Genomic DNA, 24,319 nt, shown 5'->3' with positions numbered 1-24,319 from the left:
ACGATCACTGTCTCTGTCACATAAAATCACATTTTATGCCATGCACCATTACAGAGTGTGCACACTATTCACATTCATCGTAAATAATCGAATTACATGTTTCATTCTGGCACATTTACAGACATCCTGCTGTCTTATTGAAGTATCCCAAGCCTCCAAAGCCAGCAAGTAAGAACTGCAAATAAAATGAGTCATAAATTTAAGTGTGTGAGATTTATCTCTCATGTGATGCTGTGCGACAGAGGAGTCGGGACATAATTAAATATTTACTTATACTGGTAAAATGCTGGCCAGTCAGTTTCTAAAAAAGAGATGTACAGTGTACTGGTGTTCAGTGCAGTGTGTGTTAGTGGTGATGAAGCTACAAAGTATTAATGGGCATCATGGCTTGATTTATCAATTCATTATTTTATACACTAATTTAACTGAATCAAATGTTTCATGCTTTGATTCATTCGATTCACCACTCAGAGCGCTGTCCAGAAGCATTGTGGAAACACTGCATCAAATGTACTGTATTTTTGTTTTAAAATTGCAAAAATCAGTGCAAGAAGGAAGTTTTAATTGATTGAGAGTTCTATATTTTAGTGTACAGGTCAAAAAATAAATTGATTTGTTCATTCTTGTGAATTGATTCACGGGGAGTCGTTGCAAATGAATCGCTCCTGGCTTTCCACAATGCTTCTGCAGTGGCGAATCAAATCAAATTTAAAAGAATCGAATTACAAAAGTAACTTATAATAAACCATCAATACTTCCTTGTTTAAGTTCCTTCAAAAGCAAGCTTCTTGACTATAATCAACAGAACCAGAAAATTTAATCATTAAAGTAAGACATGACTCCCATCACTAGACTGCACTTGTTTTACTGTACAGGTTAAAAAAAATGACCATTTGATTCATTCATTCTTGGGGAACGATTCACCTGAATCATTGCAAAAGAATCATTCCTGTCTTTCCACAATGCTTCTGGAGTGGTGAATCAATTTAATCAAAACTTGTTGATTCACCAAATGAGCAGTTCAAATGAATCAAGAGAGAATATACACACGAATGAATACAAGAGTGAGTTATCATAACCCATCAGTACTTCCTCTACAAATCACACACACACACATCAAGAGCAAGCTTCGGTGATATATTACTACTATAATCAACAGAATTAGCAGAAGAAATGTCTAAAGAGAGTCATGATGCCATCACTAAACTTTGTGTTTAGGTAAAAAAAAAAAAAAAAAAAAAAAGATTCAGCCATTATTGTGAATCGATTCACCAAGAGTTGTTGCAAAAGAATCTTTCCACAATACTTCTGCAGTGCCTAAAAACAAATGAGTCAAAAGATTCATGGTTTTATGGAATGAATCAAATTACAGAAGTAACCCATCAGTACTTCCTCCTTTAAAGAGGTCACACACACACACACACATTCTTGACCAAGGTAATATTACTAACATAATCAACAGAATTACACTAAAATGATTCATGATGCCCATCATGGCTTCCTCCTTTAATGTACTCTTCTTTAACATGGCAGCTGAGGAATAAATCATATATCCACCAGGCGAATAATACAAACTATAATAAGAGTTTTCTGTGTTCTGTTGAAGAACCATGCTGGAAAATTTTCCCTGTGCAAATACACTGGGCTAATTTGATTATTTATAATCAGATACACAAGTGCAAAGGGAAGACATGTCTAAAAATAATCTCCAGCATACACTACACAATCGTTATTGAATTGCCGAATGCTTACAATATGCTTTCTTCCTTACAAAACTTGTGCAAAATTATTGCCACCCCATTTAAACCATGTCTTATTTGTTCTCTTCAAGGCACACGTGTCATGTCCTGTGGCCGGGAATGCAAATGGCATGCAAAGCCATGGACACCATTAACATAAACTTTCAGGAAGGAAGTGCAAGATTGACCTTGACAGAACAGAGCACAAAAATGAAAGGGATGAAAGGGTTTAGGGAGTGATAAAAAAAAAGAGGGATTATAATATTTGAGGATTATAATCTGTAATCCGTACTGAACATACTGAACCTTCTCCACTGATTGTTTTTTTTTTTTTTTTGTGCTCAGGTCATCATTTATTCTGGGTTACGACGTTAATCGGGTTTTACTTTGCGAATCTGTTTCAGTGAGTCCGTCTCTTCATATGTCCTGTAGGAAGTACAGAGAGAAAGTGTGTGTGTGTGTGTGTGTGTGTGTGGGAGATGGGTCATGTAAAAATGTAACTGCAAAACTTTTTTCCTGAAAAGCTTCATAAAAGATGTATAAATCTTCAGTTATGTAAGGAAAGGATAAATTAGAGTGGGAGCTTTTGTAATATTTAGTGAATTGCTTCCACCCGAATGACATCTATCTATCTATCTATCTATCTATCTATCTATCTATCTATCTATCTATCTATCTATCTATCATTGTCATTTGTATTTCCTTGGTGGTTTTTAATAAAGTTCTGTAACTCCTAGGTCCTCTTGTGAGCTGTAAGTATTTTTAGTCATATTAAACTTTTATCATGTTTCAGTAGTGATTCTGAAAAAAAAAATTCTGAAAATTTCTCAGTAGTATTAGGAATTAAATGAAAAAAAAAAAAAAGCCACAACAACTATATCAAGGCCATCCAATAATATAATAATCTCCGCTTCTCTGATTAAAGCCACACCCCTGAGTGCAGCATAGGGCCGTGATTGGACAGTGATTACATTTCGGTGTGGCATGTTGGCAGCTGATGGAAGTGAAATGCACTGGAACGGAAAATTCTGACATGATGTCAGCACTTGTTTATTTATCTGAAAAAAAAAAATCAGAAAATTAATCAACACCTTCTGACCAATCAGATTGAAGAATTAAACAGTACTGTGGTATATGTGATTACAGTGGAATATATCATAATATTCCACAACCACTTCACACACAGACGACACAGAGTCCTGAGTGAAGAGTGCGAAAGCAGCTGTGTGAAATCTGTGTGTGTGTATGTGTGTGTGTGTGTGAGTGGGTGGGTGAGTGTATGGGTGAGTGTGTGAGTGGACCAGCACTTGGCATTGAGCAGGAATACTGTTTGAATAAATTAGAGCACTCTGAATGAACTACGCCAGTGGAGGTCTGGATGAGTCGGAATGCCAGATAGAGCAGAGATCAAACATACTTTTACACACACACACTCACACACACACACTCAGACACACTCACCCACACACACCTAAAAGGCAAACAGTCACCCAAGTGAAGGTTTACAAATTGACTCCAGATAGAAACAATGATTAACTTGTAGAAAAGGAGAACACTGCTGTTTCTTAGTAGCCATGTTTGTGTGCGTGCGTGTGTGTGTGTGTGTATGCGTGCTGTGACATATATCAGGCTCGGATTAGACCCAGTTTTCCCTCAGCAGTGTCCTAAATAAAACTAAATGCACAGTGCAGAAGATACCTGATGCCATTTGTGTCCTACTGATGCTACATTTACAAATATGTATGTAGAAGTAATACATTTAATACATTACATACCGGTAAAGCTTCTTTCACAATGTACGTTTCAGATAAATAACTTAAAAAAATCAGCATTTTGCCCATCCCAGCCCACTATAACTTCACTTCACCTTGAAAAATAACAATTAAAATAAAAATAAAAACATTATTTTTTTGCATTAATATACAAATCAGTTTAACATCTCAAGCTTGAAACATCCTTTTCCACAAACTGTCCATTATAGGTTATGAAAAATGTCCATTTTAGTTCATTCATTCACCCCTATGAAGTATTTGGAATGTTCCACACGTCAACAGGAAGTTGCATCATCTGAATTTCCTGAAGATCATGGGAAGAAGAAAAGTCTCTCATTCGCTTTTGCTTTATTTTCAGTGATATTGTGGTTAACTGATGAGGTCACTCACAGTATACATGGAAAATGAACTATTATTATTATTATTATTATTATTATTATTTATTGCACATGCATGCTAGTTAACCACATTTTGTGTATTTTTTTTTTTTGCTAATCCTATGCTGAAAACTCAACCCAGTTACTCATTTAAGAGCAAAATGCAGCAGTTGTCTGCAAAGAAACCTTGTAAAAAATAGTCTGAGACACGCTAACACATTTTTCGAAAGGTTAAATGCATGTTTTCTTAGGTTTATTGTTGAAAAGTGTGAGAAAAAAGTTACCAGGGCTAAGTGGCACCGCACATGTAGTAGCGCCAACATTAATTCTTTTGGACATAAAAGTAAACCACAGTTTACCATGAAGCACAATTGTAAAGCGTTCCTGGTTTCTGTAACACTATCAGATGTTGCACAACTTGCTAAACGAGTTAAATGACGTTCTTGCGGGTTGCTAATCTCTAACACAGAAGACGAGGTGTTTGGATCAGATCCCGACAAAGAACACTGGAATTTCCCATCAAGCTAAAATCCACATGGCACACTGCCACAATGCAGAAACACACACAAAAATGACATATTTTTTTTAAAAAATACATTGCAATGCATTCTATTTGTCCTCTTTTTCTTCCTCTGTTTTCGTATGGAAAGCTCCAGTACGGCTCTAAGTCATGTTTCAGACTGATGTTCATGGATGGAGATGCCAACTGGCCACGCTCCACCATTCTTCTAAACTTGGTTACTGTTTTTAGTTACTTTAGTTACTGTTACCCCCCAGAAGTTATTATTTTCCAACAACAGCATGACCTGAAATTTTATTTAATTAATTTTATTAAGTAATACTTTTTATTAAATCATACTTTTTTTTTTTTTCCTTTTTTTTCCCCATTTAATCTTGTGGAACGTCCATGAAACAAGTTAGTTCATGTTATCACTTATATCATAACTGCTGTAAACAGTCGTTCCCTCACCAGCCTGTCTCTTCTCTTTCTTTCTTAGACAGAAGTTAATAAGAATGAAAATAACGCAGATTGTCATGTCACTGAAGAGTGCAAACTCATATTCATATATAACTATAAACAAGATACAGTACACTATATGGCCAAAAGTTAGTGGACACCTGACCATCACATATCATCAGGTATCGAATTGTTGTCTTATGAATCAAAATTGTATCAGAGCAGATTCAGTGATATCATCAATTATTGAAACGTTGCCTTATGGCTTGAAATTGGATGATATCATATCAGATTCAGTTTTATCATCAAATACTGAATCATTGCTTTATGAATCAAAATTGTTCTGTATTTGATCAGATTCTTAGAGTCCTCAGATATCGAATCGCTGCCTTATGAATCATTAGAATCCATAGAATCATTGCCTTATGAATCAAAATCATATCATGTTTTATCACATTCAGTGGTTATATTAAATGTTGAATCGTTACCTTATGAATCAAAATTGTGGCATAGCAGATTCAGTGGTATCATCAAATATCAAATTGTTGCCTTATGAATCAAAATCGTATTGAATCATTGGCTTATGAATCAAAATCGTATCACATCAGATTCAGTGGTATCAACAAATACTGAATCATTGCCTCATGAATCAAAATCGTATCACATCAAATTCAGTTTTATCATCAAATACTGAATCGTTGCTTTATGAATCAAAATTGTACTGTATTTTCTGTATTTGATGAGATTCATGGAATCCTCAGATATCAAATCGCTGCCTTATGAATCAAAATCCCATTGTATCGTATCGCAGCAGATTCAATCGTATCATCAAATATAGAATCATTGCCTTATAAATCAAAATCGTATCATATTTTATCACATTCAGTGGTTATGTTAAATTTTGAATTGTTGCCTAATGAATCAAAATTGTACCATAGCAGATTCAGTGGTATCCTCAAATATTAAATTGTTGCCTTATGAATCAAAATCGTATCGAATCGTTGCCTTATGAATCAAAATTGTATCATATCAGATTCAGTGGTCTCATCAAATATTGTATTGCTGCCTTATGGACGGAAATTGTATCATATCATAGCAGATTCAGTGGTATCATCAAATATAGAATCATTGTCTTATAAATCAAAATAGTATCGTAAATGTTAAATGTTGAATCGTTGCCTTATGAATCAAAATTGTATCGTAGCAGATTCAGTGGTATCATCAAATACTGAACCGTCATCTTATGAACTGAAGTCGTATCATAGCAGATTCAGTAGTATCATCGAAAATCCTGTTCAAAAGACATTGCTATGTGGCTCTAACACAAATAGCAAACAGAAATTAACGATGTGGAAAAAACAGTGCTGATAGCGCCGTAGTGGGACGAGAGAAAGAGCAGCTGTGTTGAGAATTATTAACCTGAAATATGCACGGGAATTTGGATTCGGTTAGTCGGGGATCAGAAAACGCGACATTTTAAACACTGAGTAAGGACACATTTGTGTACACTGCATATATGTTGCATATTTATTGCCATGGATAAAATACAAAAATATTGGTTAAATACAGTATATCAGCTTTAGGTTATAATAGAGCATGTTATACATTCCAAAATATTGTATGAAAATAACATGAACCTTGTCATTTTAATATAACATACACTTTTTCTTAACTTAGCACACGTTCAACATTGAAAGCCTCTACACCCAAAAAAAAAAAAAAGAAAATAGAAATCCTCAATTAATTTGCATAACTGAAAAATATTTTCTCTTAATTTTCTTGCACAGTGTTATAAATGAGTACAGTATCACGTCTGTAGATCCGCTATACAGGACGTCTGTATAGAACATTTAAAGGGTTTTTAAAAAGACAGACAATGTAAAGTAATGCACGAATAAGCAAAACTTCTACACTTCAGTTCTATAACACGTAGTAGCTGATTAAGTGCAGTCGATTGTACCGAGGTTTTGGTTACACAGGTATCAAGTATTAATGGAGGTTCTACATTGAAGTCACCCTAAACTTCTGTGAAGTTAAAACGTGTGTATGATTAAAATCAGTGCAGTGGCTTTTCTGCATTTTTAAAGAGCAACACCACTGAAATTATTGAAAAATATAAAAAAAAACCCCACAATATTAAACTTTATTTTAGTCATTTCCAATCTCCATGCACGAGCTAGCTTACTCTTAATCATCATGTTACTGAGAAACTACAAAGACTTTCCTGGAGACTCCTTCCATGAAGACCTTTTCATTAAAAAAAAAAAAAAAAAAAATCAGACACCTTCTGACCAATCAGAATCAAGCATTCAGCAGCACTGAATATTGTGTACGTTAAGAAAAACAAATAATGTAGCGTGTATCGGTGCTGATCCGCTACGCAGTTGATAAAATAATTTAACAACTATTAAAAAAACCCTTAAACATACTTAAAAAAACACAACACCACATGACACTACTATTAAAAAAAAAAAATTAGAGTTTTCGCATTATCAGATCACTCAAATGCATGTAAACATAAGAATCCATTTTTTAATCAGTATTCTCTTTCTATTTTTGAAAGATATAATTTTAGCAGCTGTTAACACAAAATAGGAATCATTGGTGTTGCTCTTTAAGAAACACAGGAGATGGAAATCTTATTAGAAAATCAGTATTTATACCACGTGACAGGAGAATGTTATTGCATCATAAAGTATAACAGCCTATTATGTTCCAGTATGCAAATGCAGGCTGTGTAGTACTGGTTTACCAGGCGAAAGGGGTGGAGCTTGTAGGGTTGGGAGTGTTTTAAACGTTCATATATTTAAGAGAACTGACACCTTTACGTCAAGGTTCCTTTAACTTTGAACATTAAATGATGTTAAACGTAGCATTAATAAATCGTAAGTTAACAAATTAAGTTAGTGTGTATTCATTGATGTTTGTTGAAATGTTAACTCACTAAAAATCCACATAAATTAGCCAAAATTATATTACAATATGCTACTAAATGTTGAAAAAACGTCCTGAAATCTTTCTCCATGTGTAAATATTGGAACTTGCTTCAGCCCCAGTTCTGAATTTAGCTAGTTAACATCTGCAAACATGGGCACGTTTAATTTTACTCAATTTTACTAGACTTGTGCGATATAACGATTGAATCGTCTCTACACGATTTTATACTTCCAGTTACGTTTACTCCAATTATATATGTTATATTATATTATCTGACCTGCGTTGGAACACTACAATTTAAAAATCAGCAAAGTTATCACTTACAAATATGCCAAAAGAGCTGTATTTTACTCCTCCAATCAAAAAGGGATGATCAGCCAATCAATATATGAATCTGAAATCATTGCCAGTATGTAAATGAGTTTTTAACTCTCCAATAATAACCAACACCACTTGAAAGCCCCGCCCCCTTCCCTCTATCCCACATGCTCTTGGGGCGCCCTCACTTTATGTCAAGTTAAACGGAGAATGTTTGTTTGCTAATATGAAATAAAATCTATCAGCGTAGGTTTGACGTAACTACCGTTAGACGATATATAGTTAACGTCAACTAACCGATGTCTTCAAAATATTTCAGCCAAAAATGCTCAAGAACGGCTCTTTTGAGAAGAGAAAGAGAAAAAAGATGAAAATTTTCATCTAAATAGGATAAATAGGCCCAAGTGTCAAATCTTTTACACTTTACGAATAAGGTAAATTGTAATGATAATATGAAAGTGATTACATAACGCTGTTTTTTTTTTTTTGAGTACACTCAGATGCATTCACACACTTTGAGCATCAGATGAACAGTGAAAAATGTCAGCCATGTGGACATTAGAGAACAAATTTGTAAAAGGATTATATTGAAAATGTTGAGGATTGGTGATTGCCACTGCCTGCCAGCAGTTCCCGACTGCACAGCTGATAATATTACACCTCTTTCGTACTCTCCTTAATCCTGAAATAGTGGAAATGCTCGATTTCCTGTCTTTTTTTCCTGGATATCGGCTGTGGATGATTAAATCCTTCATCACAATTCTTTAAAATCGCAAGCAGAGAAAATGTTTAATACGTTAAATAGTACTAAACGGAAATTTTACGTAAATTGTTGCCAAAAAGATTTCTGAATATAGAAAATGGCCTTCAGAGAAGTTTTGGGTGACTTTAAAGATTCTTCATGAGCATAACATCTTTTTTTGCATAACGTAGTTTAAAAGAACGCTTAAATAATAGTTTGCTGTTTTTCTGAGGCATAACAGATATTTCGACAGATATTTAACACTGCTTTCAAATACAAAATCCACCTGAGCTTCCTTAAGCAGTTCTCCTTAAAGAACACACACACACCCGTGCACACACACTTCGGCAGGCTCTCAAATCCGACCCCTGTCGTTCTGCATAATAAAAACATATAATCCGAGTCATACAGAACCGTTCTAACAATCTCTGAAACAGCTGCTCGAACAATGGACCTTTATGATGGGATCCTAATAGAATAACTAAATTTGGTCCCGGTTGCTGTAGCAACAGTCGGTCCTCTGAGAAAATCAAGCAAGGGGAAAAAAATGAACGCAGTACTCGGAGGTCAAAAAAGAAGCAGAGAACGTTTTAAAATAAGGACATTCTTGACATACTGGGCTATTTTCACTCCATCGGCTGGACCCTTCAGAACAACCGAAAAGAAACCGGATGAACGTTACTGTGTTGTTCAAAACACATGTGCGTTCCAACATTCAAATATATTTACGAAAAAATTTAATTTTAGCATATCTAATGCAAACCATGACTTTATGTCCTAAAATCTAAAAATCGGTGGCATACACGGTAGTCACATGATACCATGCAGCCATCTTTCTTATGTGCCAGAACGAAATAAATTAAGAAATATTTTAATAATTAAAAAAAAAAAGGGAAACTAGCACTAGCTTGCTATTGAATAAGCTAGTTGGTGTTGCATTGATGGGATGTTGTTGGAGCGTTATAGCTATATTTTAGCTAATACCAGTATTAAATAAGGTAATAACTAGCTAGTTACCATCGCTAAATGAATATATTACATAAACTAATTCGATTGCTAACTCTGATAGCTAGCTAGCTTGATATTTGGTTTGGGTTTTTGTTAGGATGACGTCCGAATTACGAACTGCGTTCACTGCTACCAGAAATTCGCTATCTAACTTGAGCAGTGGTGCTTTTTTTCCTACTAGTGTTCTGTTAATTTTCTTTTTTCTTGTACAATTTATCAAAAATAATATTTAAAAATGTTTTTTAATCTCAGATTTTAAATCACTCCATTGACTTTAAAATTCTAGGTTAATTCATCATATGTGGCTTGCTTTATATGTATAAGCCAATTTTTGTTTAGCTGACTTTGATAATTGACAATCATGAGCAAAGATCTGTTTAAGTTAAACTACAGGTTTCATTTTTGAACATAAAAACGAGGCGCTAAAATTCTTAGCTACAAAAAAAATCAGCATCGGTGACAAAATTGAGGCAGAAAATATGAGGCAGAGATGTAGCAAAGTTTTTGTAACTAATGCATAGTTAATGTCAATATTTGGCTCTTCTGCTACTGATTTAAAGTTATCTTTTTTTTTTTTTTTTAATCCAAGACCATACAAAAGCGCATTTTATCCAACGGCCAACCAAACGTTTTAGTGTTAGATGGAAATATTGAGGTAAATTAAGATATATGCTCTGTTTCAGTACTGTTTTTAACATAACCTCATCAACCCTTCCACTCACCATGTTCCCTTATTGAAATCCCAGACACCATATTTAGGGTAGTTCTCTTACTGTAATAGCTCATGTAAAATTCGTTAGCTGATCTCTTAACGGGTCAAACAATCGAATCAACATAAATGTAGACTTGCTCAGAAATTTGTACGATTTGACGCGATTTCATTTCCAGATGCGGCTGGTTAGAAGTGTAAACCAGAGCGATAACATACTCTGAAATTTATTAATTTAAAACTGATTTGTTCAAACTGGGCCTTCGGGAGCAAACTTGTGGAATGAAATTCACGTTTAACTTAATATTTAGTACCAAGGCAAAGTGTGTTGCTATTTTAATTCGATTTTAATCCACTTTTTGTTGCTTCTTTGTTCACTAGGGCTGGGTGATATGACCATATGATATCGATACCATGAAAATTCGCAAGATATTCCAGGCGTTTTTTTGTTTATTTATTTTTTTTCCTGTGTAGACATCACACTTTGTTAATAAATTTATATATCTTGAATCTAAGAAATGTTTTCAAGTATTGCGATATGATATTTCTGTCATATCGCCTGTCATATCGCCCAGCCCTAGTGCCGTCTTTTGTGATGGAGAAGTTACATTTCCGAGTCATAAAGGGAAGTTAATAAAGGCATGTTAAAAAGAATATTGAAACACACACATGCTAGCATTCTTATACACCGCAGTATACTGAGACACTGGAACAGAAATGTTTCTGCACTCCTTAGAGCTACTCTACTCTGCTTTCTCTGTAATAAAATAAGACAGCGCAACAGCTCGAGTCGTGAGGAACAGGTTGCCAGCGTCAAAGCCAGCCTCCCACTCATACACACACACACACACACACACACACACACACTCGCATACACAGTTCTGCTGGGCCCAGCTGAGTGTGAAATATGATGCTACAGTAACTGATCTCAGATTCATGCAGTGCATCTCTGCAGCTTCTTGTTTTCTGATTTTTTTTTTTTTTGCTTGGAAAAGGAATAAAGTTAACACAATCATATTATGTAACAGTAATAATAATGATGAATATAATAGTAGTACATATAGTGTACATTCCACAGATATTTTGGTGTTTGGTGGCACTGAGGAGGAGACTCAGAGGAAAAAAAGCTCTCTTCAGCGTGTGTGTAGGTGTGTGTAGGTGTGTGTGGGTGTTGTGTGTATGTGTGTTTAGCTGGACAGAGCTTGACGATGAAGTAACTCTCTTTTAAATATGGATAAGTGTGCATAGATGCATGGAGGTGTGTGTGTAGGTGTGTGTTTAGGTGGATGGAGATTGATGTTGAAGGAGCTGTGTGCATAGAAGTATGTATGCAAGTGTGTGTGTGTGTGTGTGTTTTTATGTGCGTAGAGGACCAGGCAGCATGATGCTGATGGAGCAGACGTCTATATGAGGGTGTGTAGGTGTGTTTGTACGTGTGTATAGCTGTGCATATGTGTATATAAGTGTAAGTGTTTAGGTGCATGTGTTATAGCTGTGCTCATGTCTATTTGCGTGTGTATCTATGTGTGCATGCATGTATAGCTGTGCATATGTTTGTTCCGGTGTGCGTGTGTGCATATATTTGTATAGGTGTGTGTGCATACATGTATAGATATGCGTATGTGTGTGCATGTATGATTGTGCGTACATGTGTATAGTTATGTGTGTGTTTGTATACATGTATAGCTATGCACATATCTGAGCGTGCATGTACAGCTATGCATATGTGCATATAGGTGTGTGTATACATGTAGAGCTGTGTGTATGTGTGTATAGGCGTGTGTGTGTGTGCGTGCATGCGTGTGTGTGTGTGTGTGTGTGGGTAGAGCTGTGCGTAAATGTGTAATAGTGTATGTATGTGCATGTACAGCTATGTGTCTGTATGTATGTGCGTGTGTACATGCTTACGGGCGTGTGTGTGTGTGTGTGTGTGTGCGTGTGTGTACGTGTGTGTGTTTAGGTGGGCGGAGGGCCATGGTAGCGCAGCATGATGTTGAAAGAGCGGGCGAAGTTGTTGGACAGCGAGCAGCTCGTGCCCTCGTCCATCATGGGCAGGAGGAAGGCGAAGAGCAGCAGAGCGAGGAGCAGCAGCTGCAGAGGGAGAGCCACGCGACACACACGGTACAGGAACCCACAGCAGCTGTCCTGCTAAGAAACACACACACACACACACACACACACACACAGACACTTATATAAATGGTCTGGGCTGATAAGGCCAAAATTGACCATTCTGGCTTTGGCACAAAACACTACATTTAGCAGAAACCCAAAAGTGAAGCATGGTGGTGGTTGCATTATGTCGAGCCCTAACCTTGGCCTCAGTATTATGACATCTATTTATGTGTGCTACGATATAAAGCACATACACATGATTGATAGATTATCAACGATTCGATGTATGACTAATACACACAGAGGCCACGCCCCCTTCACTGAGAGACTCGAGCAACTTTGAGACATTCTGTGAGTATGGATTAGAGGAACTGCTTGTTCTAATAAACTTCCTGATTAAAGAAACACCACGAAACGCTACACTGACTCACTTTCCCGTGACTCATAAGTCAGAAATTAATAAATGCACACATTCAAAACTGAAAACTCCTGCTGCAGAAATGCAGACAGCATGAAGAAATGCTTATAAATCATGTTCTAGCTCTGTACTGCTTTTGAATGATGGAAGTGAAGAACCACCCACACCTGCTAACAGCGAGCAAAGCGCAGCCTCTGATCCCCCCACCCTCCCCATACACCCATGTACCGCCTATGCAGAAGATCACAGGAGCACTGTGTGTGTGTGTGTGTGTGTGTGTGTGTGTGTGTGTATATCAGAGTGGGAGATTCAGAGAGAAAGCCAGAGAGCGTGAGAGGGGGAGAGAGAGAGAGTGGGTGGATGAGAAGAGAAAATCTTTTCCTCCTCAGCCCTAGTCGACTTCTAATCGGCGAGTTCATTGTAATTACAGCTTGTCCATCTCCCCCTGCGACTGACACGCAAAACACAAAGTCAGAGGATACAGTGAGGCCATTGCATCTGCACAAGCCCTCAAATCATTCTCAAAAGCAAGAAAAGATTAGAAAACTACGGCTCATGTTCCTGATGCTGAAGTTTCGCACCTAATTCAAAAGCTTTTCAACAGTTAGAAACTTTTTAAAACGTGTCACATGTCTGCCTGTGAGATAACACAATTCAACTCAATGATCTGTGATCAACAATACGATATATAAAATATACATTTAAAACTGTTCAGTGTGCCATCATGAGATACGGTGATTCGAAAGTGTTCTGTGAATGGAAAGAAAGGCCACACCTACTTCACAGAGACTTGCTGCAACTGAAGCCACTCCTCCATCACTACGGATAACAGGAAGAAAGGTCCTACAATGAGACTAAGAGGTACAGAGGCCACATCTACTTCACTGAGACTAAGAAGCACAGAGGCCACACCTCCTTCTCTGGGACTGACAGGCACTGAGATCACACATCCTTCACAGAGACTGGTTGCTACTGAAGCCACACCTCCTTTTCTAGGGACGACAGGCACAGAGGCCATGCCGCCTTCACTGGGACTGACAGGGACAGAGGCCACGCCTCCTTCACTGGGACTGACAGGGACAGAGGCCACGCCTCCTTCACTGGGACTGACAGGGACAGAGGCCATGCCTCCTCCACTGAGACTAAGAGGCAGAGACAGTGCATCCTTTAAGAGACTGGTTGCCACTGAGGACACGCCTTCTTCACTGACAATCACAGAGACCATTCCTCTTTTAATGTGATTAACAAGCACCGAGACCACACCTCACTGACAAACACTAACACACACATAGGCCACACCCCTTTCGTTAGGATTGAAAGGCAGAGGCCACACGACTCCTTTACCGACATCGACAGACGCAAACACTGTGCCCCCTTCACAGAGACTGGTTGCCACTGAGGCCATGTCTCCTTCACAGAGACTAGCTGAAGCCACGCCTCCTTCAAGGATGGCACGAACGGAGGTTATGTCTCTTTCACTGGGACTGACAGGCATAGAGGCCATGCCTCCTTTACAGAGACTGGTTGCCACTGAGGCCACGCCTCATTCACTGGGACTAACAGGTGTAGAGGCCATGCCTCCTTTACAGAGACTGGTTGCCACTGAGGCCACACCTCCTTCACAGAGACTGGCTGAAGCCACCCCTTCTTCACTAAGGATGGCAGGAACGGAGGTTATGTCTCTTTCACTGGGACTTAAAGGCACTGAGGCCATGCCTCCTTTACAGAGACTGGTTGCCACGGAGGCCACGCCTCCTTCATTGGGACTGACAGGCACTGAGGCCATGCCTCTTTCATTTGCACAGACATGCACAAAGAAGACTAAGAGAACAGTGCTAATGGAAACTCGTTCTATACTTTCTAAATGATAAACAGAAGTAATAAAGAGCTGGGTGTGTGTAACAGACTGTACTGCTGCACGTTTACACTCCTAATATTCCCACAGTGAAAAGTGGCAATGTGTGAGAAAGACCTGTGGTTTGAGGGAGTTCCCAAGAAAACAGCCTATATTTACTCAGGATGATAATGGCAGGTGACTGTGTAACCAGGTTTCCTTAATGACACCACGGGAGAGGCCTAAAATCCCCTCAGGATGCTAGTGTCATCATAATAAGACTAAAAACACCAGTGCCATGACAAAATGGAGCAGTAAAACCCTTTCTCAGGGCCACCACACCTCTTTCACTACAGCACAAGCAGCCTTTCACAAAGACTATTAAATAGGGAAGAACCAAATTTTCAACCACCAAAACAGCAAAATTTCTCTCCCATGTGAGAGCACAACATCTTGATCAGTACAAAAAGCTGCAGATTTACAGTTAACACAGTAAAATGCATCTGTGTGTGAAATTGCTAACTGTTTACCTGCGCTGATGTTGTGTATTTCATTACAAATAAACCACGATTAAGCTTTGGCCAGAGTGACGGGCGCACATTCAGAACAGAGTTCTGATGTCATTAACAATTTATTTTTGATATCGGAATTATTACGTCTAACAATAAAAGGTGATTTTATGTGCAGAGCCGGCTATACCTTACACATCTGTGTCATTTATTGCCTAGTACTCCCTCTGCTAACATAGCACTTCTGCTGTAATGATGATAAAGCATTATGCTTGGCAGAATCCCAACCATGCTCATCACCCTTACAACACCATTCCCAAAGTGAAGCATGGTGGTGGTAGCGTTACCCTTGGTATTTATATTATGGGCTAATTCTTTTTGTACATTCATGACATATATCAAGAATTTGACATATGAAAGACACAGTAATCACTGGGACTAACACACACACAGGATATACCACCTTCTCTGAGAGACACAAGCGACTTTAGGACATTCTGTGAGCGAGGGTTCCAGGAACTGCTTGTTCTAATAAACTTCCTGACTGAAACTCAACACTGAATCACTTTCCAGTGACCTTACGGCACTAAGTGTTCTCCTCTAATGCTCGATGTGACTAGAAAATACAGAGAGAGAAATCTAAGATCACTCCTCAGTTCAGAATCTTTCCACCTCCTCCAGGGTCCTAAATCCCTCCCTTGTGGACTCTCTTCTTGTGATTTTCAATGGGGTTTGGGAAGATGTATGTTTTTGATCATTGCCCTGCTACCAGGATCCAGTTGTAACCATTTAAAATCTCCTGGTATTTCAAGGAGTCCATGACGCCATGAATCCTAACACGGTTCTTAAGGCCTTTGGAGGAAAAACTGCGTAGCCATGATAGACGAGATTTGGTCCTTTTCTGTATGAACATCCTTCTTTTACGCGAAACCCACCTTGAGTATTTGTTGGGGAAAAAAACTCTATTTTTGTGACCTAAATATTATCAAAAGATTCTGTTAAGGAGCTATTTGTGTTCAGAATATGGAACTTAGTCATGATTGTAAAACTATGAGCTAAGATGTTAAAAGAGAAAGACCGATTGCATGATTAACAAAATCAAACGTATCCTCTGACCAGAATAACAACAATAATCCAAACCAGTGACCTATGACAGAAACCAGGGGCATGGCCACCCATAATGGCTACCCCAAGTCTGAACTTCTGTGCCATTTAATAAATCAGGCACAAAGGCCAGTCTGCATAATCAGAATCAGGCATCCAGGAAGAGTTAGCAGTTTAAACATCATGAGTTCAGGAATACTGGTTTCACAAGGAAGGTCAGACCTGAAATGTATTAAATGCTGCACAGACACACTTTTTGGAAATGACATTTCCCTGTGCAGTCATTATGCAAGTGCAAAATATCATTTATAACTCCTGCATTTGTAGCTGCACATGTAACTGAAGAAAGCTCTATATTCGGTGCAGTCTTTTACTTATAGCACAGTGATCAGTGGACCTGGTTCTCCTCCAGACCTAGTCCTCAGAGAGGCAGAACAGATGGAATGACAGAGGGGGAACGAGGTGTGAAACAAGGTGCAAATCCTAAAGAATTTCGGAAATGAGCCAGAAAGCCGAGCACGCTCCCTACAGAGAGACCGCGTCTCTGATGTTTCGTAAACTCTCCATATCCCACAGAGCCTCAAAATTAAATTTGCCTTGTTGATTGAGAAAGCTCGTTAGTTCAAGCCGATTTAGCCGGTGATTGTTGAGCCGACCAGCTGCGTTTCATTGAAACCTCCCGAGTCTGACCATTTCGACGCATTTCGATCGCTGAAAAGTGAAAGCAATTGTTTTTTATCTGCAAAATGCACCTTAAATGGAGGAAACATGACCTGGCAGACTGAGCGAGGGGAAGGAACGGAACATATTTGTGAACCCTGTTTGCGATGAGTGAAAGTTTTTCACAAGGAAGTGTCTGGAATCTGCAAGTTTGTTCTTTTGTACTGTACAAGAACCGAAAGGTTGAGAACACACGCTTATTACACAGAAATATCCAGAGATAAAAATTCTCTTGACATTTGTATTCTGTTGGTCTCAAGTTACTGTCTCAAGTTTACTGCCAAGATCTTAATCAGCCAAGATTCTCAAGTAATATTTGTCATCTTTCCGGATCTGCCGGCTCCATCCTGATGCTTCTGCACTTGTGACTCGCTTTCTGCTGTTGTGGATGGTTCCACATGGCCATCCTAAAGAAAACTGTTTATCCCGAAGTCTCATCATTGCTTCAGTGCATGAGCTCACCTGGATAGTGCAGATATCTACCCAAGAGCTGCTACTGTAATCAGAAAGACTGTCCTGTGCTCATCCCAGGGCAATTTATTCACTTTCTGCTCATATTGCTCACACTTAGTACTGTTTGTCTTTACTCTTCTACACCTAATAATCCCACTGTCTTGTTACCCAGAAGCTCATGGGTTCCCTTTGGAGTCTGGTTCCCGGGAAATTTTCTTCCTCGTGTTGTCTCAGGAAGTTTTTCCTCACCAGTGTTGCCTCTGGGTCTGTACATTAGGGATCTATAACCTACATCCATAGTGCTGTTATCAGGCTAGCCTCATTAAAGTAAATGTTTGATCCTGTGCACCTTATTCTGGCCTTATTCTGAGATCTGAATTGTACAGCACTGGATGTGATTACTTTCTCCTCCAACTTGCTTATCATTGACGTGAACGACTGAAGCCCTGCTTTTTACACGAGTTCTCTGTCAACACCCTGAAATCAGCGACAAGAAGTGCAGTCTTGATCCTTTTAAAGCAGCCATAACATGCAACAAAATGTCCTAATATCAGAAAATAACATACTAGATGGAGTTACAGAAAAATACAGATACATGGTGCTTCAGCAGTGTTCTCACGTATACTACGCTCCACACCGAAGCCCGTCCCCTCCGGGCAAACTACTGTATTTCTCCTAAGTTTCCTTTAAAGGGAAAACAGGGCGAGCTGACTAGCTCAGTTCTGGCTGGGGGGCGGGGTTTAATTTGCACAGGTTTTCCTGAGTATCTTTCAGGTTATATGATTATTACATTGCTAACCTGTATTACAGGTGGTTACATGCTTATATCATTATATGGTATCTGGAGTTTTAATTTAAAGCTGTAATAACAATTTGGGCTTGATCTAAGCTAGAGGTGGTCCTCTATGTGAACACAGACTTCTGGCTGAAACAGTGTTTCCTTTGGCACGGGTTAAAACAGCTCCTTGTTTTTCTTTAATCAGCTCCATATTACTCATTAATCATTATCACAAGAGCTGTTAAGAGCTAAGAGATTAAAACAGCTTTTATGATATTAAATTTACATGCATTCATCCTTGCATTAGACGAATACAGTTAACGCACACACATACATATAAATGTACAGTACTGTGCAAAAGTCTTAGGCACCCTATTTTTTTTAGTACAAACTTTCTTATAGATTTCTATCTAATGACTTCTAGATTTCCAAACTTTAGTTTTCCAGTACAAAATTAAATATTACAGAAAAATTTTTGTATGTCAGTAAAGAAAGCAGCAGATTACATAAGGGACCACCTTTCAGACAAAAAAAACAAAAATAAGAAGCGAGTGCGACAGAAGAACTGTGGCTGGTTCTACAAGATGCTCAGTAACACGTACAGCTCATTTCCTTATAAAACCGCACAAATTGTACCTGAGACTACGATTTCTTTTTTTAAATCACAAGGTCGTCACACCAAAAATTGACTTTTTTTCATTGATTACTGTTTACTGGTCTTTATAGTATTTTTTTTAAATGTAGAAATATTTAATTTCCTTATTTTTGAAAGCATCTTTGTATATATTTTATATATGTGTGTGTGTGTGTGTGTGTGTGTATATATGTATATACATGAATAGACAGACAGATAGATAGATAGATAGATAGTTAGATATAGATAGATAGATACACATTTCAAAATAAAATAAAGAAAAAAGTACCTTTCTGGTCCGAACAAGCTCCTCCTGCTGGTCTCCTTCATCCTGGAAAAGAGCAGTAAACCAAACTGTCAGGTCAGTTGCTTCTACAAGAGCGCCTCCCTGTGGCTGGAACTGATCACACATTTACAATGTCTTCGCTGCAGTGATGATCTTATTTTGCCTAATATAACTGACAATATAACAACGTTAATAAAAAATAAGTACTGCATGCATGTATTGTGAGAAAGAATGACTAAGCAGGAAAAATACATCTTTCTTTCTCCCAGTAGCTACCTGGAGTTTGAGCTGAGCTTTAACACATTCAGCGTCCTTCAGTTTGGATTTATAAAGCATCCATCTGTAGCGAAGCTCCTCCAGTTCCACATCCTCCGTTCCTGCTTCAGCCTGCCAGGAGCTCAGTAACTGCTGGAACTGAGCTTGACCCCACGGTATGCCAGCACGCAGGCCCTGCCAGCACACACACACACACACACACACATACACAGTAAGAGGAATACATCATAATATACTTCTCAGTCATTTACTATAGTAATAACTTCTCTCACTCTCTTTATAACAGAAGTGTACGATTTAATTATATGTTATATGTTACAATAAATCATATCCTGAAACCCTTTTGTCAAAATGTTTAGGAGTGATATTTGCTCAGTTTTCACTTCACAACTTCTGTTTCTTTTATTTCTGGAAAGCTCGCCCCTTTCTCACAATGAGGTATGTGTAGTTGAGCGCGCTTAAAAATTACGCACTGCTACTTTAAATCCTTAAAATTCACTGCAAAACAGTTCTGTCTGGCTTTTCAGATTTCCCTAAACTGCAACCAGAGACTCGGGCTGAGTCCGAGCGCTGAATGTCTGGTGTTTGATTTGTGACATTTTTTTTTTTCTTCCAGAAAGCCAGACGAAGCACTCTGTTTTATACCACGTTTCATTTTAGAACCGTCCCCCTGCTGAGAAACTTCACATACCAAACACGAGACAGCAAACCGCTCGAGCCTAGCATCTAACAAACCGAACAGGACATTAAAAACTCCTCAAGACATTTGGCTTTTCATCGAAGTTATTCGAAGTAAACATGAAAGTCTAATCAGAAGAGAGAGAGAGAGAGAGAGAGAGAGAGAGAAATGTCGTTCTCTCAGAGGACGTGGTTCACAACCTTGAGTGTGTTCCGTCTAATCTTCAGTTCTTTGGTGCTCAGTGCTCTTTGGTTGTTCATAATCCCTGCGAGTTTCTCGTTTTCTTTACGCAGCCAGGCCTCAAACTCTCTCCTGCGAGATTTCCAATCAGATCTGCGCTGTCTCACCTGCGAGAAACATACACAGTGTTAAAAATGCTCCGGTGGACAACAGATTCTGTTGGTGCCGTCTTCACAGGACCAGGATCCTCAAAGCCTGTTTACAACTTTGGATAAAATTCTGAATGATTAAAAGGGAATTCCTGACCTGAGTGATGTCAGTGGAGCCGTGACCTGAAGCGTCCGTGACGTGTGTAAATGCAGACAGCTGTTTTGGTCTAACATCTGTATTTGAGGGTTTTGCCGTGTCAGCAGAATCTCTTGCATAGTGGCCTTCACTTATTATCCCAACATCTTCTACCCTAGATAAATGCTCTTCAACCCATTCTCTTGTTCTGCCTCGATTCCCGGATCCAATTTTCCTGATCGCTCCTGCTCCATGGGTGTGTCCTCCATCTTTCTGCTCTCCGATACCCTGATATCCTCGTCCAATGGCAGTCGAGTCCACTTCATCAGTGGAAGTGGAATGGCCTCTTGGTTCCCCTCTCCAGACTCCTTGGACGTTCTCATCAGGATATAGGATTCCACCTCGAGGACTGAACTCCCCATCCTCTGTTTGAGACGCATCGTCGTGTTTGGTAACGAATTTCCCGTGTTTGGCAAAAGCCTCGAACCCTCCTGAACCTCTGGCCATCCGTGAGCCCTCAGGAAGCTGCAGGTCGTCCTCGAATCCCGATTGGCCATCTGCTCTGACTCGGATTGAGGATCCACCACTTCCCTCCAGGAAATCGGCTGCATGGTGTGAGTGTAGTGAAGAGTCGATTTCTCCTGAGGCACCGTGTCCATTCAGAAGTCTGAAAGAAAGAATAGCACATTGATTCATGCATATTCACGTTATACAATTATTATAAATATACCTGGAAAAATATTTTACATTTCGGAAAAAACGTTCTTCAACTTGGTAAAGTGATAAAAAAAAAAATATATGCGATCCAGCAAAATGTTTCATCAAATCATTTCCATAAAAAAAGCTTCATGGAATGATGAATCAGACTAAGAATCAAGAAATCAGAAGAGGAAGAAGAATCAGAGTCAGATTAAGATTGTGAATAAGAATCAGAATAATATTCAGAATATGAATAAGAATAAGATTCAAAATAAGAATCAGAATCAAAATAAGAATCAATAAGACTCAGAATCACAGTAAGAATCAGAATAAGAATCAGAGTAAGAGTCAAAATAAGAATCAGAATCAAAATAAGATCCAAATACGAATCAGAATCAAAATAAGAATCAGTAAAGACTCGGAATCACAATAAGAATCAGAGTCACAATATTATTCAGAACAAGAATCAGAATAAGAATCATACCAATAAGAATAAGAATCAGAATTAGAAGAAGAATCAAAACGTGAATCAGAATAATAATAAGAAGAAGAATCAGAATAAGAATCATTCACAATAAGAAGCAGAATAAGAATCAATAGGACTCAAAATCACTATCAGAATACGTTTTGGAGTCAACAACAGAGAACACAATTCACACAATATACACAGTAATATGCAACATACAGCAATTTACATGAAGGACAGTTATTTACAGGAGACATATTATCATTTCCAGTGCTCATCAGTGGTTAAATATAATTAAGATACAGTGGAAAATACGTCCAATTAAATGTGGGATGTGGAGAAGGTCCTTACTCGAGAGGATTATGGCCTGAGGAAAGAAACTGTGCAGATTTGGTTTTGGACACAAGTTCAGCTAATTTCATATTTCAGCTCTTTTATCATCCTATTTTAAAAAATCTGAGTCATCTGTACTAGAATCCATCCAACCTCAATACAGTCAGGTGCTTTAATATAGCACTATTACCCACAATCCCATGCAGAGAGTCCCAGAGTCTCACCTGTACAGGTTCAGACTGAGCGCATGGAGAGACATCCAGGACTCGCGCAGGCGCCTGAGGTCACGCTGAATGTGAACTTTGCCCTCCTGTGAGGTTTTCAGCAGCACGATGTGACCCTGCTCTTCGGTCCTGTGCAGCTGATGCTCCTTCTCTGGAAACTCGCCCAGCGCCCTCTGCAGGAGCCGAGAGAAACAACAATACCCTGAGCATGATGGGATTCCTGTTCAGAGAACATTTTCCCTAGGATAATGCACAAGTTAGTCAGACTCTTGAAACTTGGTAGGAATGCTGGTTATACACATGATAAGTGTGTGTGTGTGTGTGTGTGTGTGTGTAGATGTTACCTCTGCTTCATGCTGCCGGTTCACCACGCTCCACTCTCCGTTCGGTCCTCGAAACGACTCCAGCTTCTGCCTCATGATCATCAGCCATTTCTCCATGTTCAGTAGACTCTCATGGAAACTCTCGTGCTCCAAAATACTCTCCTCACTTTCGTTCGCCTTCGACTGATAAACACACAACACACACACACACACACACACACACACACACACAAAAAGACCTTCTGAACTAGTCACGGATAATATGTGCAAGTGAATGTGAGTCTCAGGCATGTCAGCATTTCTAACACTGAAATAATATTTTCTTTAACGGAAAATAAAACAGAACCAGAACCAGGGAGTGCACATACTTTTTCATATTTAGTTTATATTGTATTTTTTTCTTTGCTTTTGACGTAAGAAGAGTGTATTGAAATTGTTCTCACGGCAGGATCGGGAAGCTGTCGCAAGGTTGCGATGGACTTCAACAGGAAACCTGGCAAGCGCATCACACTCGACACTGTTGCCAAAGTTATTAACAAATTCACAAAGACTGGAAGTGTTGCGGACCAACCGACAAGCGCACGTCCACAAACATCCACTATGCGCGGAGACTTTTGGGAAATCCTGCACATATTCCGTAATTATATTAAATTATACTGAAATTACCATAATTTCTTAATAGCAAATTTCAAATAACCAGACAGCCCAATTTCGGCTTGCCAATTTAAAGAAAGAACAAATGTTAACAGTCATGTCTGCACTATCTACCTCACGACACAAAAAAAAAAAAAAAAAAAACCTCACAAGAATAATATTTTTGCAAAATGGTTACTTTCGGTAGGAGACTATCACATTACATGCACTGATTTTTTATTATTTTTTTTATTTATTTTAAAAACAATATAAGTTCTGTGATGCTTGTGAACGCCATTTGATATTCAGCCCAAAAAAAAAAAAAAAAACATGGAGGAAAAATGAACAAAAGTTGTAAAAGTACATCTCTATCTTTACATATTTAATCGATTAAAATTGAAAAGTAATCTCCATTAAAATTTCAATTTATTTCTTTTACAATTTATTTCTTAAAAAATTTCACTTGTTGATCTTCATATTCGCGTTTTTTGGGGGCAAAGAAAAGACGGCTCTTTTTTTTGCGTATTTTTGAGTGTTTACTCGCGATTACTACGCAAAATGCATAGTAATATGCACAGTAGGCCACTAGGGGGTGCTAATCATCCGCTCACTTTGAGACTGATAGCTAGAGTCACACGCAAATATTAGATCTATGTATTACAGTATATACATATATCTAATATTAGCTTTTTACTCTAGCTATCATACTCAAAGTGAACGGATGATTAGCACCCCCTAGTGGCCTACTGTGCGTGACATATTCATGTAGAATATTTCTGGTTTATTGGCATGATTTCCATTAAAACTAAT

The 24,319-nt window shown here is 38.4% G+C and overlaps 1 protein-coding gene across 2 annotated transcripts in view; it reads right to left on the bottom strand.

Moving 5' to 3' along the window:
* Positions 1-5,296: 5,296 nt before the first annotated feature.
* The window catches only part of syne3 (spectrin repeat containing, nuclear envelope family member 3), a 39,219-nt gene continuing 20,196 nt past the window's right edge, over positions 5,297-24,319 (bottom strand). The window contains exons 12-18 of one of the 2 annotated variants that reach the window (XM_053237599.1): positions 22,898-23,059; positions 22,554-22,726; positions 20,853-21,498; positions 20,567-20,713; positions 19,688-19,861; positions 19,415-19,456; positions 5,297-12,705 (exon numbers count right to left, since the gene is read on the bottom strand). In XM_053237599.1, the coding sequence (XP_053093574.1) occupies positions 12,517-12,705; positions 19,415-19,456; positions 19,688-19,861; positions 20,567-20,713; positions 20,853-21,498; positions 22,554-22,726; positions 22,898-23,059 (1,533 nt within the window). In that variant the 3' untranslated portion in view covers positions 5,297-12,516. Of the gene's footprint in view, positions 12,709-19,414; positions 19,457-19,687; positions 19,862-20,566; positions 20,714-20,852; positions 21,499-22,553; positions 22,727-22,897; positions 23,060-24,319 lie in introns of both variants that reach the window. The other variant, XM_034308365.2, reaches the window with a different exon arrangement.

This window comes from Pangasianodon hypophthalmus, chromosome 10 (assembly GCF_027358585.1).
Source record: "Pangasianodon hypophthalmus isolate fPanHyp1 chromosome 10, fPanHyp1.pri, whole genome shotgun sequence".
Lineage (NCBI taxonomy): Eukaryota > Metazoa > Chordata > Actinopteri > Siluriformes > Pangasiidae > Pangasianodon > Pangasianodon hypophthalmus.
Note: the sequence above shows the minus strand (reverse complement) of the source record. Positions and strands in the feature narration are given on the sequence as shown.